The sequence below is a fragment of the Acomys russatus genome, chromosome 15 (assembly GCF_903995435.1).
Source record: "Acomys russatus chromosome 15, mAcoRus1.1, whole genome shotgun sequence".
NCBI lineage: Eukaryota > Metazoa > Chordata > Mammalia > Rodentia > Muridae > Acomys > Acomys russatus.
The window spans coordinates 61,468,042-61,483,465 of record NC_067151.1 but is presented as its reverse complement, the minus strand read 5'-3'; the positions used below and the strand labels follow the sequence as shown (position 1 = coordinate 61,483,465).

Below are 15,424 nucleotides of genomic sequence, written 5' to 3'. Positions count from 1 at the left end.
TTGGTGGGACCCTCAAGCCCCAAAGCTGCGGCCCTAGGCAGTCCTGTATGGCTTCGGTGAAGACAGGGCTCTCACAGTCTCCAGGCCTGCCTGCCCTGGCATCTGTTTGGGTTCAGGGTAGGATTCAGGACAAAATGGCCGCGGGCCAAGGGCCAAGAGAACACATCTGATCCCCTGTGGAGACTGGGCAACACCTGGTTCCTGGGAGGGAGGGCCGAGGAAGCTGCGTTCAGTTCTTCTTGGGTTTGGGAGTATCGTACTTCCTCTTGCTGGAATACCACAGGAGCAGAGGTATGCCGATGGAGGGCAAGGTCATGACCCCGAAGGCTGCCCAGTCCAGCTGTGGAGGGAAACAGGGCTGGCTTAGGAGTCTGGGTGCAGGAAGAGACCGGGAAGGCGGGAATGGCAAAGGGAGTAGCAGGGCCCAGACTGTGCCCGCCTCTCTCCTCAGACAAAATGGCTCTTGGCAACCAGTCTACTTTTCAAGCTGTGTAGCCAAAGCCTCACCTCACCCAAACTCTAGAGAGTGCCTGAGAAAGGGATGTCCCTAACAGGAGGCCCTGTCACCTGGGACTATCTGTGTCATACTTGAGCGTGCTCTGCCTTCCAGCCTTGTGAAGCACTGGCCCTTCATGGATCACACCTTTAGTCCCATCTGAGCTGTTCTCAACACCTGCCGTGCCTTGCTTCTTTGACTCTCTGAACATGGGACAGGTGGTACTGCCTCCAGCCACCGCCCCCCCGCACCCCGCCTCCCCCGTGTGAAACCTCACCACAGCGCCTCCCTCCGCTGCCTTACTGAGGCTGTGTTTATGAGATCAGGGGAGTTTTGTTGTTGCTGGTGTCCCACGCGGCCCAGGCCTGCCTTACACTGGCTAAAGAGCTGATGATGACCTTCAACTCCTCATGTTCCTGCCTTCGTTTCCTAAAATGTGCTGGGATTACAGGTGTGCCACCAGGCCTGGCTTTACACAGGGCTGGGATAGAACCTGGAGCCTTGAGCATGCTGGGCAAACACTCTACCGGCGGTGGTGGCGCACGCCTTTAATCCCAGCACTTGGGAGGCAGGGGCAGGTGGATCTGAGTCCAGGACAGCTAAGGCTACACAAAGAAACCCTGTCTCAAAAAAACAAAAAATAAAAAACAAAACAAAACAAAAAAGACAGGGTTTCTCTGTGTAGTCTCTTGACTGTTTGTCCTGGACTAACTTTGTAGACCAGGCTAGCCTCAAACTCACAGAGATCCACCTGCCTCTGCCTCCCAAATGCTGGAATTAAAGGTGTGCGCCACCACTGCTCGGCCCAGGTAATCTTCTTTTTTTGTTTTTCGAGACAGGGTTTCTCTGTGTAGCCTTGGCCATCCTGAACTCACTTTGTAGACCAGGCTGGCCTCGAACTCACAGCGATCCGCCTGCCTCTGTATCCCAAGTGCTGGGATTAAAGGCGTGCACCACCATGCCCGGCTTGGTGCACGCCTTTAATTCCAGCACTCAGGAGGCAGAGGCAGGTGGATCACCATGAGTTCAAGGCTAGCATGGTCTACAAAATGAGTCCAGGACAGTCAAGGCTACACAGAGAAACCCTGTCTTGAAGAAAATAAATAAATAAATAAATAAAAATAAAATTCTGGGAATGATTATATCAGAAATATATCTAAAACTGTGTTTCTGTCTCTCTCTTTCTCTCAAATAAAAGCAAAAACAGACAGTGCAGAGCAAATCAATTGTCTAAGAGACCCTAAGTTTCTAGAACTAAAATAATGTTCTCATGGCAAGGAACGCAGAGACACAATACTAGAGGCACTTACAAAATGGGGGGAGAATCTCCGGTCAAACTCCCGCTGAGCGAGGATTCCTCCCTGGCCAGGGGCACTGGTGGAGCCAATCTGGAGAGGGAAAAAGAAGGCATCAAGGCACGCTTCAAAATCATCGCCTCCAGGCAGTTCCTAATGACATAGCACGACACAGCACAGCACTGGACTCGGTTACCAACATACACAGGCAAGAAAGAGCACTGAACGCACAGAGCTACAGCGCAAGAGGCAGGGTCCTAGGCAGCACACGAGACGCCTGGGCTAGGAAGGCAGGAAGGAAGGAAAGAAGGAAAGAAGGAAAGAAAGAAGGAAGACGCCTGGGCTCTGATATTCAGTACTTGGGGGAGAACAAACAGGAACTGGAGAGAAGGCTCAGTGGTTAACAGCATTGGCTGTTCTTGCAAAGGACCTGGGTTGGGTCCCCCAATGCGCCCACAAAGTAGCTCACAACCACCTCTCCAGTCCCAGGAAATCCGATCCCTTCTGACGTCTTCATGCAGAACACAAACAAATGAGTAGGCAAAGCTCTCATATACACAAGTAAATCTAAAAAAAGTATTTTTTAAGAAAAACTTTTAAATTAAAGAGATAAAGCATGGTGGCACACGCCTTTAATCCCAGCACTCGGGAGGCAGAGGCAGGCGGATCTCTGTGAGTTCGAGGCCAGCCTGGTCTACAAAGCACAACCAGGACTATTATACAGAGATACCTTGTCTCAAAAATAAATAAATAAATAAATAAATAAAGTTGTAATTCATGAATGAACGAATGGATCATATTAAAAAAAAAAAATCAGAGAGAAGATTCCTTTTAACATTTTGTAAAGAAACATCGATTAGGAGCCAGGAGAGCTGAAATTCCACATGGTGGGGCTCACCCCACAGTGAGCATTTGTTTTTGTTTTGTTTTGTTTTGTTTGTTTTTTGAGACAGGGTTTCTCTGTGTAGCCTTGGCTGTCCTGGACTGGCTTTGTAGACCAGGCTGGCCTTGAACTCACAGCGATCCGCCTGCCTCTGCTTCCCAAGCGCTGGGATTAAAGGCGTGCGCCACCATGCCCAGCTGAGCATTTGTTAATAGGTCAGGCAGCTATACAACTAAATCCAAAGCTCAATCCATTAGTCTTAGGCCCATTACCAGGTCTCGACACTCAGTTACTTACTGCTCAAGAGAGAACAGCCTGTTCTACTTCACAGGGTAGAATAAGGCTCAGATTAAGTACTAAGAAATGTCCTAAAAATGTCCGAGCCCTACCCGATGTACATTCCCGGAGAGCTGGGGCTACTCCACATTCCTTTGCTTTGAAGAGGGCCAAGAGTTTGGAGCTCACTGCAAACAACTCTGTTTCTCAGGTGGCAGCTAAGCTTTGATTCGGGTGGCTATTAACCCACCAAGTACCAGGCAGTGCTGGGCATAGAGGCTGGTAATCCCAGCACTTGGGTGAGGGAGGGAGGAAGATCAGGAGTTCAAGGCCAGCCTCCTTCATATATTGAGAATTTGAGGAAGATCAGTCTGGGCTACAGGAGAATCTGTCTCAAACTAAGTAAAAATAAATAAATAAAAAAAAAATCAACCACTTTAATTAATTAATTAAAAATAAGGCCAACTGCAGTGATAGTGAGATTACATAGGTGACCTTACATCTGTAACCCTTAGCACTAGTAATACAGAGGCAGGGAGTTTGTCATAAATACGGCCAGCCAGGTTGACAAAGTGAGCTCTAGGCCACCCACGATAATGTAGCAAGATTTTCTCTCAAAATAAAACAAAACAACCAAAACCAAAAAACCCAGCCTGGCTGGGTGATGGTGGGGTAGGCCTTTAATCCCAGCACTTGGGAGGCAGAGGGAGGTACCTCTCTTGTGAGTCTGAGGCCAGCCTCGTCTACAGAGCAAGTACCAGGACAGCCAGGGCACCATAGTGAGACGTGTCTCAATAGCCAAGGGGGGCGGGAATCTAACAGTGGAGTCTGGCAAAGTGACCAGCAACAGCAGGGACAGCTATAAAATGGAGAGCTATAAAAATAGAAGGACAATGCTGGGCATGGTGGCGCACGCCTTTAGTCCCAGCACTCGGGAGGCAGAGGCAGGCGAATCGCTGTGAGTTCGAGGCCAGCCTGGTCTACAGAGCGAGTCCAGGGGCAGCCAAGGATAACACAGAGAGACCCTATCTCGAAAAACCAAAAAAGAAAAAGAAAAACAGAGGGACAGAGAGGGGAGACGCTGTGGTCGCTCACCCAGGCACACTGTTCTGGAACTTTACAATTGGAAACAGATTCCTTAGGACTATAGCAGGTACGCAGTCAGCCTGTCTTAGGAGTTGCTGTGGAAATTGTCTACAGGAGTTTTTAACAAGAGCCAACAGCCAGGAGATCAGATGCCTCTGGCCTCGATGGGCACCCAACATACACACACAGACACACATGCATAAGTAAAAATCAATCCATACACTATGAAAAGAAACTGGAGAGCTTTGAAGGAAATTGGAGCCCTACCTGGCTCAAGGTTTGGACGACTTACCACAACAGGCCCATCCTCCTGGGCCAGGTAGGTAATGGTCGCTGACGTGAAGTTGAAGTAGCCAGCTTTGAGAGGGCGCAGGACCACTGTGTGGGAGACATTGCTAGCACTAGCCCCAGAGTTAAGGAAGAAAAAAGGACAGTGAAGGCCTTGAATCCCAGCACGTGGCAAGCAGAGGCAGGCGGCTCTCTTGTGAGGCCAGCTTTTCATTCTAGCTGAGGCTACCCTTGAATCCATGGAACCTACCTGCCTTGGCTTCCCAGCTCTGGGAGGACAGGCGTGGGCTACCACACTCAACTAATATGCTAAAATTTAAAAGGTCTATGAAACACTCCATCAAGATTTTTAAATGTAAACTTTAAAAAACAGCCTTTAATCCCAGCACTCAGGAGGCAGAGGCAAGCGGATCGCTGTGAGTTGTAGGCCAGCCTGGTCTAAAATGTGAGTTTAGGATAGTCAAGGCTACACAGAGAAACCCTGTCTTGAAAAACAAAAACAAAAACAAAAACAAAAAACAAACAAACAAACAAACAAAAACCACCAAAAAAACAGAATAGGGCTGGAGAGATGGCTCAGAGGTTAAGAGCACTGCCTGCTCTTCTGGAAGTCCTGAGTTCAATTCCCAGGAACCACATGGTGGCTCACAATCATATATAATGAGATCTGGTGCCCTTTTTTGGTGTACATGCAGGCAAAACACTGTGTATATATGAAAAATAAATAAATCTTTAAGGTCACAGAATATTGATTATTGTTGATTTTTAAAGACAGGGTCTCACTGTGTAGTCTGGCTAACCTGGAACTCAGTACAAAGACCAGGCTAGCTCTGTATCTGGAGTATTAGGATTAAAGATGTACATCATTGTGCCTGCCAAGACTTTATGTTTATATTTGTGTGTGTCCCCATGGGTATGTGTGTATGCACATATATGTCAATGCCTAGGAAGGTCAGAAAAGGACCCTGGAGTCCCTGAAGCTGGAGTTACAGAAGACTGTGAGCTGCCTGACATGAATGCTAGGACCCAAATTTGTGTCTTCTGTGAAAAGCACAAGTGTTCTTTTAAAGATTTATTTATTATGTATACAAATCTCGTTATAGATGGTTGTGAGCCAACATGTCGTTGCTGGGAATTGAACTCATGACCTCTGGAAGAGCAGTCAGTGTTCTTAACCACTGAGCCATCTCTCTAGCCCCAAACACAAGTGTTCTTACCCATAGAGGCATCATCCTAGCCCCCGACAGAAGTTCTTAAAAATATAGTATACAGGATAAAAGCAAAAAGAGCGAACAAAAACACGAAGATAGTATTGCCCTCCTTGGGAAGTCTAGCTGAAGAGATGGCTCAGGGGTTAAGAACACTTCATACCCTTTCTTTCTTTTTTTCTTTTTTGTTTTTTCGAGACAAGGTTTCTCTGTATAGCCTGGACTCACTTTGTAGACCAGCCTGGTCTCAAACTCACAAAGATCCACCTGCCTCTGCCTCCTGAGTGCTGGGATTAAAGGCATGCGCCACCACGCCCGGCACTTCCTACCCTTTCAAAAACTGGAGTTTGGTTCTGAGCATCCACATAGGAAATAACCTTCTGTAATCACAGCTCCCAGGCATCTGATGTCTTGTCGCCTCCACAGGCACCTGCACATGCATGCACACAGGAGTGTATACACACACATACCATCTAAATATATTTTAATGCACAAAGCAGGGAGCAGACAATTAAACATGCAACTCAATGGTTAAAAACTAACTGTCCCAGGGCCTGGTGGCGCATGCCTGTAATCCCAGCACTTGGGAGGAGAGGCAGGCAGATCTCTGTGAATTCGAGGCCAGCCTGGTCTACAAAGCAAGTCCAGGACAGCCAAGGCTACACAGAGAAACCTTGTATCGAAAAACAAAAATAATACTAATACTGCTAATAATAAATAACTGTCATATCAGAAAGCAGACACTCACTGAATAAGACAGGAGGCTAACACATTACCCAGATTCTCCCCGCTAACATCCCACTATATCTGTTTTGAACGTACCTCGGGTATAGAGCATTTACCCAGTGTGTGTGAATGCCTGGGTCTATCTCCAGCAATGCAAAGAAAAAAGAGCACCTCCAAGCACCCTATATGGCTGCAAATATCTTTATAAATGTTTGTATCTCCCTGATGGAAGGCGGGGTCTACAGCCTAGAGGAAGGTGCACTCACACAGCTAACGCCTGTCCGCCTTCATCTTCTCCAGATATATGACAAGAAACTGAAGACCACACACCCAGCCAATGTGAAGACCACACACCCAGCCAATGTGAAGCACTCCCGCCGCTTGGCAGGCGCTTGGCAGGCAGCGTCCCTCTCCGGCCCTCATCACCCAGACGAAGAGGATACGGGGCAATCCGGTCCCATTTGACGTTGAGCATACCAGAGACGATACCGAAGTCTTCGGGAGGGAAGGAATCATCAGATAATTCCACATCCAGTGCGGCACTGGAAAGCAGAGGAAACAAGGTGTGAGGGATATGAAACTAAGGCAGATAGCCAAAAAAAATCTACCCGCTGCTCAAAAGAAACTCCCAGGGTAACCTGGGTCTGCCTGGGTTTCCTCGCTCAGAAACACCAGAATCCTCAAATATCCTGAAGTGAATGTGCCCAAAGCTGTTCCTGCTTTAATTTCTGGAGAGTGAGGTAAGATGAAGATGGAAAAGAAAAATAAAAATGAAAGAGTAGCAATAAAAGTGCTCATGGGACCCAGGCGGTGGTGGCACAGGCCTTTAATCACAGCACTCGGGAGGCAGAAGCAAGCGGATCTTTGTGAGTTGGAGGCCAGCCTGGTCTACAGAGAAGAGTCCAGGACAGTCAGGACTCTGTGTAACAGAGAAATCATGTCTCGAAAAACCCAAACCCAAACAAAACAACAAGCAAACAAAAAAGTGCTCACAGGTGAAAGAATGAAGCTTGGAGTCTGCCCGAGGGAAGAGAACTGCCTGGCACAAGCTGTGTCTGCATTCCCTTCCCCACAAGCTGAATTTGTTCCTGCCTGTTTGAAACCCTTCCGGGCCCCCAAAGCGGAAGACTGGTTTATTTTTCTTTGTTTTTTGAGACAGGGTTTCTCTCTGAAACCCTGGCTGTTCTGATCTCACTTTGTAGACCAGGCTGGCCTCGAACTCACAGAGAACCGCCTGCCTCTGCCTCCCAAGTGCTGCGATTACAGGCGTGCGACACCGCGACGGGCTTTGAAGACCGTTTCTTGTAGTTCACCAAGGATGACTTCAGATTCAAAAGGCACCCCGCCAAAAGTGAGTCCCCCTGTACATACACACGCGTGCATTCGCTCACTCACTCCCGGCACCCAACGCTGGAGAATTCACTCCCCAACAAAAGGTTCTCCATGCCTACACGGAAGCTCAGAATCCAGAAAGAGCCATGCTAATCCCAGGCCGTTACCTGGAGCCAACATTGTAGATGTTATACTGCAGGGTCAGGTCCCGCCCTTCCACGGCGTATCTGTTCAGCAGTGATTTGGAGGCCAAAAGCCTGGCTCCTTCTTCTGCGTGACTGACAGCTAACAGAGCCAACACCACAAACGCCAGCGACCTCATCTTTGGGGGAGGGGGGGAGGAAAAAAAAGAGAGCGAGAGAGAGAAAAGTGAGCAAAGTACGGAAAACACCGGCAAGCAGGCAGACACGTTGCGCCGCCCCACACTCCAGCCCCAGCGCCACGTCGGCAGCCGTGGACCAGGGGAAGCCCAAGCCACAGCAGTGGGCACCTCGCTTCCGGTCAGACCCGGTCACCGCGGACCCCCAGCACTCGTGCGACTGCAGGACTCACCGTGAGCACCCTAAAGGCCTCCCTGGGCCCCAGACAACCGGAAAACAACGTCAGCGTCCCATAGACCGGAAACGGATCTGGCCGGAGGCCCTGATGTCCGGCCCAGTGCCTTGTGGATGTTGTAGTTCTGGAACAAGCCTCGCCTCCCCTTTGTGGTGGCTGCCACCCCAAACGAGGGAGTTACCTAGAGTCCTAGGTTCTTTGCTGTGTGTCCTCCATTCTACCCCATATCCTCTCCTCTCCTCTCCGCTCCTCTCCCCTCCCTCCCTTCCTCCCTCCCTCCCCCCCTCTTCCTCCCTCCCTTCCCCCCCCCACACCTCTGCATCCATGGGGGATGCAGAGGAAATCCTCTGTTTATATAAGTAAACTAAACTTAAATAAACTGCATAGATTTTTTTTCGGTTTTTCTTCTTTTTTTTTTTTTATATTTTATTTAGGTTTAATCTATGTGCGTTGGTGTGAAAGTGTCAGATCTTGGAGTTACAGACAGTTGTGAGCTGCCATGTGGGTGCTGGGAATTGAACCCGGGTCCTTTGGAAGAGCAGGCAGTGCTCTTAACCACTGAGCCATCTCTCCAGCCCCATTTTTTTCGGTTTTTCGAGACAGGGTTTCTCTGTGTAGCTGTGGCTGTCCTGGACCCGCTTTCTAGACCAGGCTGGCCTCGAACTCACAGCGATCCACCTGCCTCTGCCTCCTGGGTGCTGGGATTAAAGGCGTGTGCTACCACGCCCGGCGGTGCATAGGTAAAATTTAAAGTTCAAAGACACCCCGACTTTGCTTTAAGGCTGAGTACCTGATACAGTCTTTCCTTGCTTTCTTAGATTTCCAAGTCGGCTGCTCACTGCCTTATGTAATTAGCACTTCATAGAGACAGCTACTTTAGGGCCAGAGACACCACTCAGCAGGTAAAGGCACTTGCCGCTAAGCTGCCCACCTGAGTTCGAACCCATGCACCCAAGCAATAAGAGAGAACTGACACTCGTAAGTTGTCCTCGACCTCTATGTGTGCACTGCTACGTGTGTGTGTGCACGAGCAAGCCTTTATCTCAGTACTGGGGAGGCAGAGGCAGATTCTGTAACTTCTGAGCCAACCAGCACCACATAGTGAGGCCTGTTTCAGAAAGAGAAAGAAAAGCAAATAATAATAATATCGAGAGCTATAGAAAAGGGTACCCTGGGGCTGGAGAGATGGCTCAGCGGTTAAGAGCCCTGAATGTTCAATTCCTAGCAACCACATGGTGGCTCACAACCATCTATAATGTGATCTGATGCCCTCTCCTGGCCTGCAGGTGTGCATGCAGGCAGAGCACTGTATACATAATAATAAATAGCTACATCTTTTAAAGAACATACCCCCCAAAAGATACTCAATATTGACCTTTAGCCCCACATGCACACACATACATGAACTCACCATCTTCTGAATCCTTTTTGATTGCTGGGAATTGAACTCAGGACCTATGGAAAGGCAGCCAGCACTCTTAACCACATCTCTCCAGCCCCACTTTGCAGCCCTCTTGCACCCGGTATGTGTTTACTGTGCCCTGGCACTGCTCTAGGTGCTCGGGAACTGATGTCAGGACAAGTAAGAACCCTAGTTTCCTTCTTCCCGCTGCACCTCTTTTATACCCTTGTGTGGATGCCTAGGGTCGTTTGTTTGTTGGAGACTGGTCTACTCCTCACAGATATACCTTGCTTCTGCCTCCCAAGTGGAGGTGAGATTAAAGGTTTATGTCACTGAGCCCCACTGTTTGACTCCCCCCGACCCTCCGTTTTTGGAGACAGGGTTCCTCTATATACTGGAACTTGATTTGTCGGATCAGGCCGGCCTTGAACTCTGAGATCCACTTACCTCTGCCTCCCAAGTGCTGGGATTAAAGGCATGTACCACCTCTGCCCAGAATGATTGACTTCTTTTTATTTTGTTTTGTTTTTCTAGACAGGGTTTCTCTGTGTAGCCCTGGCTATTCTGGACTGTCTTCTAAGCCTGGCTTAGAACTCACAGCGATCCGGCCGGGCATGGTGGCACATGCCTCTAGTCCCAGCACTTGGGAGGCAGAGGCAGGTGGATCTCTGTGAGTTCGAGGCCAGCCTGGTCCACAAAGCGATTCTAGGACAGCCAAGGCTACACAGAGAAACCCTGTCTCGAAACCCCCCCCCCAAAAAAAAGAACTCACAGCGATCCACCTGCCTCTGCCTCTGCCTCCAGAGTGCTGGGATTAAAGGCGTGCACCACAACCACCGGACTCCTAACATACTACCTAAACTGTATGTGGGGAGTGGGCAATGCAATAAGGAAACTGCCAACAAGACGACTAAGGGGAAGGAATTATTATTATTAAACAGAGAAAATATCCAGAAGCATCCAGAGCAGGAAGAGAAAGAAATAGACTGGACAGGGCTGGAGCGTTGGCTCAGTGGTTAAGAGCACTGTCTGCTCTTCCAAAGGACCCGGGTTCAATTCCCAGTACCCACATGGCAGCTCACAACTGTCTGTAACTCCAAGATCTGACACCCTCACACCAGTGCACATAAATTAAAAGGAAAAAAAAAAAAAAAAGAAATAGACTGGCCACGGCCAAGGCTATCTGTGAGAGAAGGGAAAATGAAGAGACAGTTAGTGGTGAGCGGGGAGCCCTGAGCTGCAGGGGGTTTAGGCGACGGGAGGAGGGGAGGACATTGTAGCTATGAGCATGGACCTTGACATGAGTGATAGGAACTTGTGATACTGAGGGAGCCGAGAGGCCAGCATGAGCTAACACGCACCACAGGTAGCCATAAGTCCCTCAGCCAGAGGCAAGGAAATGATTCGTTTTGGCTGACTGTTGGGGGGTAGTCTTGTGTACCGTGTGTTCAGATGCTGGTTTCTGTACCCTGAGATCTGGTTGCAGTCCAGACGTTGGCCCTGTCTTTTTTTTTTTTTTTTTGGTTTTTTGAGACAGGGTTTCTCTGTGTAGCCTTGGCCATCCTGGACTCACTTTGTAGACCAGGCTGGCCTGGAACTCACAGCGATCCGCCTGCCTCTGCCTCCCGAGTGCTGGGATTAAAGGCGTGCGCCACCACGCCCGGCTCGGCCCTGTCATTTCTATGAAGCATCTTCTGTCTCAACGTGATGTGAAAACTGTTCTCCATCACTTATGATTGGTTAATAAAGAGCTCAACAGCCAATAGCTGGGCAGGAGAGGATAAGACAGGAGCTCTGATTCCAGTGGGGAGCATGGTCCCAGGTGGAGAGAAGATGGGGGTCCGGAGCGGAGGGAGAGGCGTTGTCATGAGGGATTCATGCGTGATGAGGATACAGATGAAGGAGGAACTACCAGAGTGAGACTAAGATGGCAAGAAACAGGCCATGTATGTGCCTGGGAAGCACAGCCGTCGGGTTAGAACAGCACACCGTCTGCCCAGCTGTGGTGCCTGAAGCAATTATTAAATACAGCAGGTCTCCATGCCAGTATTTGGGAGCAAGGGCGGCAGTAGAAAAAACAAAAACATAGTTTTACATTTGGCATCCAACATGGAAGGACTCTAATCCAAACTTAGAAATCCAAGCTTAGAAAGGTAGTTCCAGATGAGAGAACTCCATAGAGGCTGTAGGGATTAGAATGGCAAGCCAGGGGCTGGAGAGCTGGCTCAGAGGTTAAGAGCACCGGCTGCTCTTCCAGAGGTCCTGAGTTCAATTCCCAGCAACCACATGGTGGCTCACAACCATCCATAATGAGAACTGATGCCCTCTCTGGCTTGCTGGCACACATGCAGGCAAAGCACTGTATACATAATAAATAAATAAATCTTTAATAAATAAATAAATAAAAGAATGCAGATTCTGCCGGGCGTGGTGGTGCACGCCTTTAATCCCAGCACTTGGGAGGCAGAGGCAGATGGATCTCTGTGAGTTCGAGGCCAGCCTGGTCTTGAAAAAAACAAAAACAAAACAAACAAAAACAAAAACAAAAAATTAAGAAACGTTCAGATAGATAAATGGGAATTAAACTAAAGTCCTCTGGAGAACAGACAGTGCTCTTAACCACTGAGCCATCTCTCTAGCCCCTCAGATAAACGGGGCAGGAATAAATACATATCCAAAAAGAAGAAAACTGGCAATCATCACATTCTATATGTCACACACACACACACACACACACACACACACACACACACACACACGCTCGCACACATATATAACAAATGGAAGGATTACACTGTCATTTCTAGCTCACTGGACATATCTGAGAAGCCCTGGGTCACCAACCAGTGATGGAGCATTGGACTGAATGGACCAGACAAACTCCATTTTGAAAACAACTCAGCCGGGCGTGGTGGCACACGCCTTTAATCCCAGCACTCGGGAGGCAGACGCAGGCGGATCGATGTGAGTTCGAGGCCAGCCTGGTCTACAAAGTGAGTCCAGGATGGCCAAGGCTACACAGAGAAACCCTGTCTCGAAAAACCAAAAAAAAAAAAAAAAAAAGATTTATTTATTTTATTTATTGCATATGAGTGCTTTATCTGCAGAAGAGGATATCAGATTAAATTAGATAGTTGTGAGCCACCATGTGGTTGCTCGGAATTGAACTCAGGACCTTTGGAAGAGCAGGTGGCGCTCTTAACTACTGAGCCATCTCTCCAGCCCCAGGCCAATATTTTCTATAGGTCAACCTGCCCCTACACCTATTACCCAACCATGAAATGCCAAGACTTGTAACTCCCTGCTTGCAGCTTTTCTGCCCAAATGTCATCCAATCATATATTGTAAAACCCATTTATTTGTCTAAAACTTATAAAAACCCTTCTCAATTGAGACTTGGGGCCACTTCCTTGCATCTGCTGTGTCAGTGCATAGGAGGTGTGGCCTGAGCTCGAGCTTGCAATAAAGACTTCCTTGCTATTGCATTTGGACTCAGCTCTTGGGTAGTCTGTTCGGGGTTCTCTCATGATTTGGGCATAGCGCTTTCTAACTAAAATTTTGTTTGTTTGTTTGTTTATTTAGACAGGGTTTCTCTGTGTAACAGCCCTATCTGTCCTGGACTCGCTTTGTAGATCAGGCTAGCCTCAAATTCACAGAGATCCAACTAATTCTGCCTGCCTTCCTAGTTTGGTATTAAATGCATGCGCTACAACTTCTAGGCTCATGATACATCTTTTCTTTCTTTAAACAAATATGGATATTTTGCCTACATGTATGTGTGTGTACTACATGCCTGCAGAAGCCTTTGGAGGCAAAAAGAGGGCACTGGAACCTTTGGAAAGGGAGGTTCAGTTGGTTATGTAGTTATAGTTGTTAGTGCGGGGAAATAAATGAGGTCCCTGTAGGATAACGGCCAATGCTCTTAACTACTGAGCCATCTCTCCAGCCCCCAAGGGTTCAGTACTTTGACACAGCAACCTCAAGTTGTCCTCGAAAAATTTTCACTTAAAAAAAAAAAAAAAGCAAGCAAGCCAGGTGCAATGGCTCATGCCTTTAATGGCATTTGTAGACCAGGCTGGCCTCAAACTCACAGCGATCCGCCTGCCTCTGCCTCCCAAGTGCTGGGATTAAAGGCGTGCGCCACCACGCCCAGCTCTGGAGAATAGGTTTTAACCTTGTCTCTGCTTCTGGAGAGCTAGGACTACAGGCGCATCCCACTGTGCTCAGCCTGTTCTAACACTTCCCAGGTCAGGGATGTAGGCCACTTCTTACAGACACTTGCTTACCTTTACCACACACACACACTAATACCTGGCCTTCTGATCAAAGCTCAGGTTAAGGGTCGTGGGGCTTCCTGAGGTTGGAATGCGGCAGAACACGCCAGCTGACTCCCAGTTCACCCAGCGTGAGTGCTGCATGTATAAAGGCTCCCACTCCCTAAGCTCTAGCCTTATCCCCATTTTAGCTCCCAGCTCCAGCCCTCAGGCACACAGCTCAGGCTCTCGAGATGACTTCCCAATTGTGAGATCTTCCAAGTCAAAGGCAGCATTTAGGACTAGCAATATGGTGTAGTAGGTAAAGATGTTTTGCAACCAAGCCTGATGACCCAACAAGTTTCTTTCTTTCTTTCTTTTTCTTTTCTTTTCTTTTTTTTCCGAGACAGGGTTTCTCTGTGTAGCCTTGGCCATCCTGGACTCACTTTGTAGACCAGGCTGGCCTCGAACTCACAGAGATCCGCCTGCCTCTGCCCCCCCACCCCCAGCGCTGGGATTAAAGGCGTGCGCCACCACGCCCGGCTACAACTGCATTTTTTAAAAGGCGGCCTCTAAGAGCCTAGTTTCAAGCCAGTCGTCCCTGCTCCTTGATGCTTCCAATCCTTTTCTAAGATTTATTTATTTATTATTATGTATACAGTGTTCTGTCTGCATGTACACCTGCAGGCCAGAAGAGGGCATCTGATTACATTATAGATGGTTGTGAGCCACCATGTAGTTGCTGGGAATTGAACTCAGGACCTCTGGAAGAGCAGGTGGTGCTCTTAACCACTGAGCCATACCACTGAGCCATCTCTCTAGCCCCTTCCAAGCCTTTTCTTTTCCTTTGTCTGGCGTTAGAATCTGCACTGAGAGTCATGCGTGGTGGCACACACCTTTAAATCCCAGCACTCGGGAGGCAGAGGCAGGCAGATGGCTGTGAGTTCGAGGCCAGCCTGGTCTACAAAGTGAGTCCAGGACAGCCAAGGCTAATACACAGAGACCTTGTCTCAAACAAAAACAAAACAAAGAAACACAAAAAGAATCTGCACTGAGGGGCTGGAGAGATGGTTCAGAGGTTAAGAGTACTGACTATATTCTTTCAGAGGTCACGAGTTCAATTCCCAGCAACCACTTGGTGGCTCACAACCATCTATAATGAGATCTGGTGCCCGATTCTGGCCTGCAGGTGTACATGAAGTCAGAGCATTGTATACATAATAAATAAAATAAATCTTTAAAAGAATCTGCACTGAGAACTGGCCTAAAGCAGTGTCCCACTCTTCCAGACTCTCTGTACTCATAGTTTCACTGCCCTAAAGATAAGGCAAGTGTGGCAGCTCGGCCTGCAATCCCAACACTTGGACACTGATGCAAAGGGTTGCTGCAAGTGTCAGGCCAGCTTGGGCTACAGTGACTGTCTTACAGCACCAAACCCAAGCCAAACCTCAAGCCAGTGGCCTCGCCTTCAGCCGGATTCCTCCTCCAGAAAGCAAACACCACCACCACTGTAATCTCACAACAAAAATCACATTTTTTTTTTTATTTACAAAGGCCAGGGTGGGTGCTGGGAGTAAGAGAGGGAAAGGGCAGGCATGTCTGGGCCCCTTCCCCGCCTGGAGCA

The 15,424-nt window shown here is 48.5% G+C and overlaps 1 protein-coding gene across 1 annotated transcript; it reads right to left on the bottom strand.

The window, feature by feature from the left end:
• Nucleotides 1-147: 147 nt before the first annotated feature.
• Nucleotides 148-8,253, bottom strand: Ssr2 (signal sequence receptor subunit 2). The gene is made up of 6 exons (XM_051157480.1): nucleotides 8,143-8,253; nucleotides 7,758-7,912; nucleotides 6,702-6,800; nucleotides 4,329-4,437; nucleotides 1,807-1,884; nucleotides 148-340 (listed from the first exon to the last, which is right to left on the bottom strand). Exons 2-6 carry the CDS (start codon nucleotides 7,910-7,912, stop codon nucleotides 230-232), a joined length of 552 nt encoding a protein of 183 aa, XP_051013437.1. The 5' UTR covers nucleotides 8,143-8,253; the 3' UTR covers nucleotides 148-229.
• Between the last annotated feature and the right edge of the window lie 7,171 nt (nucleotides 8,254-15,424).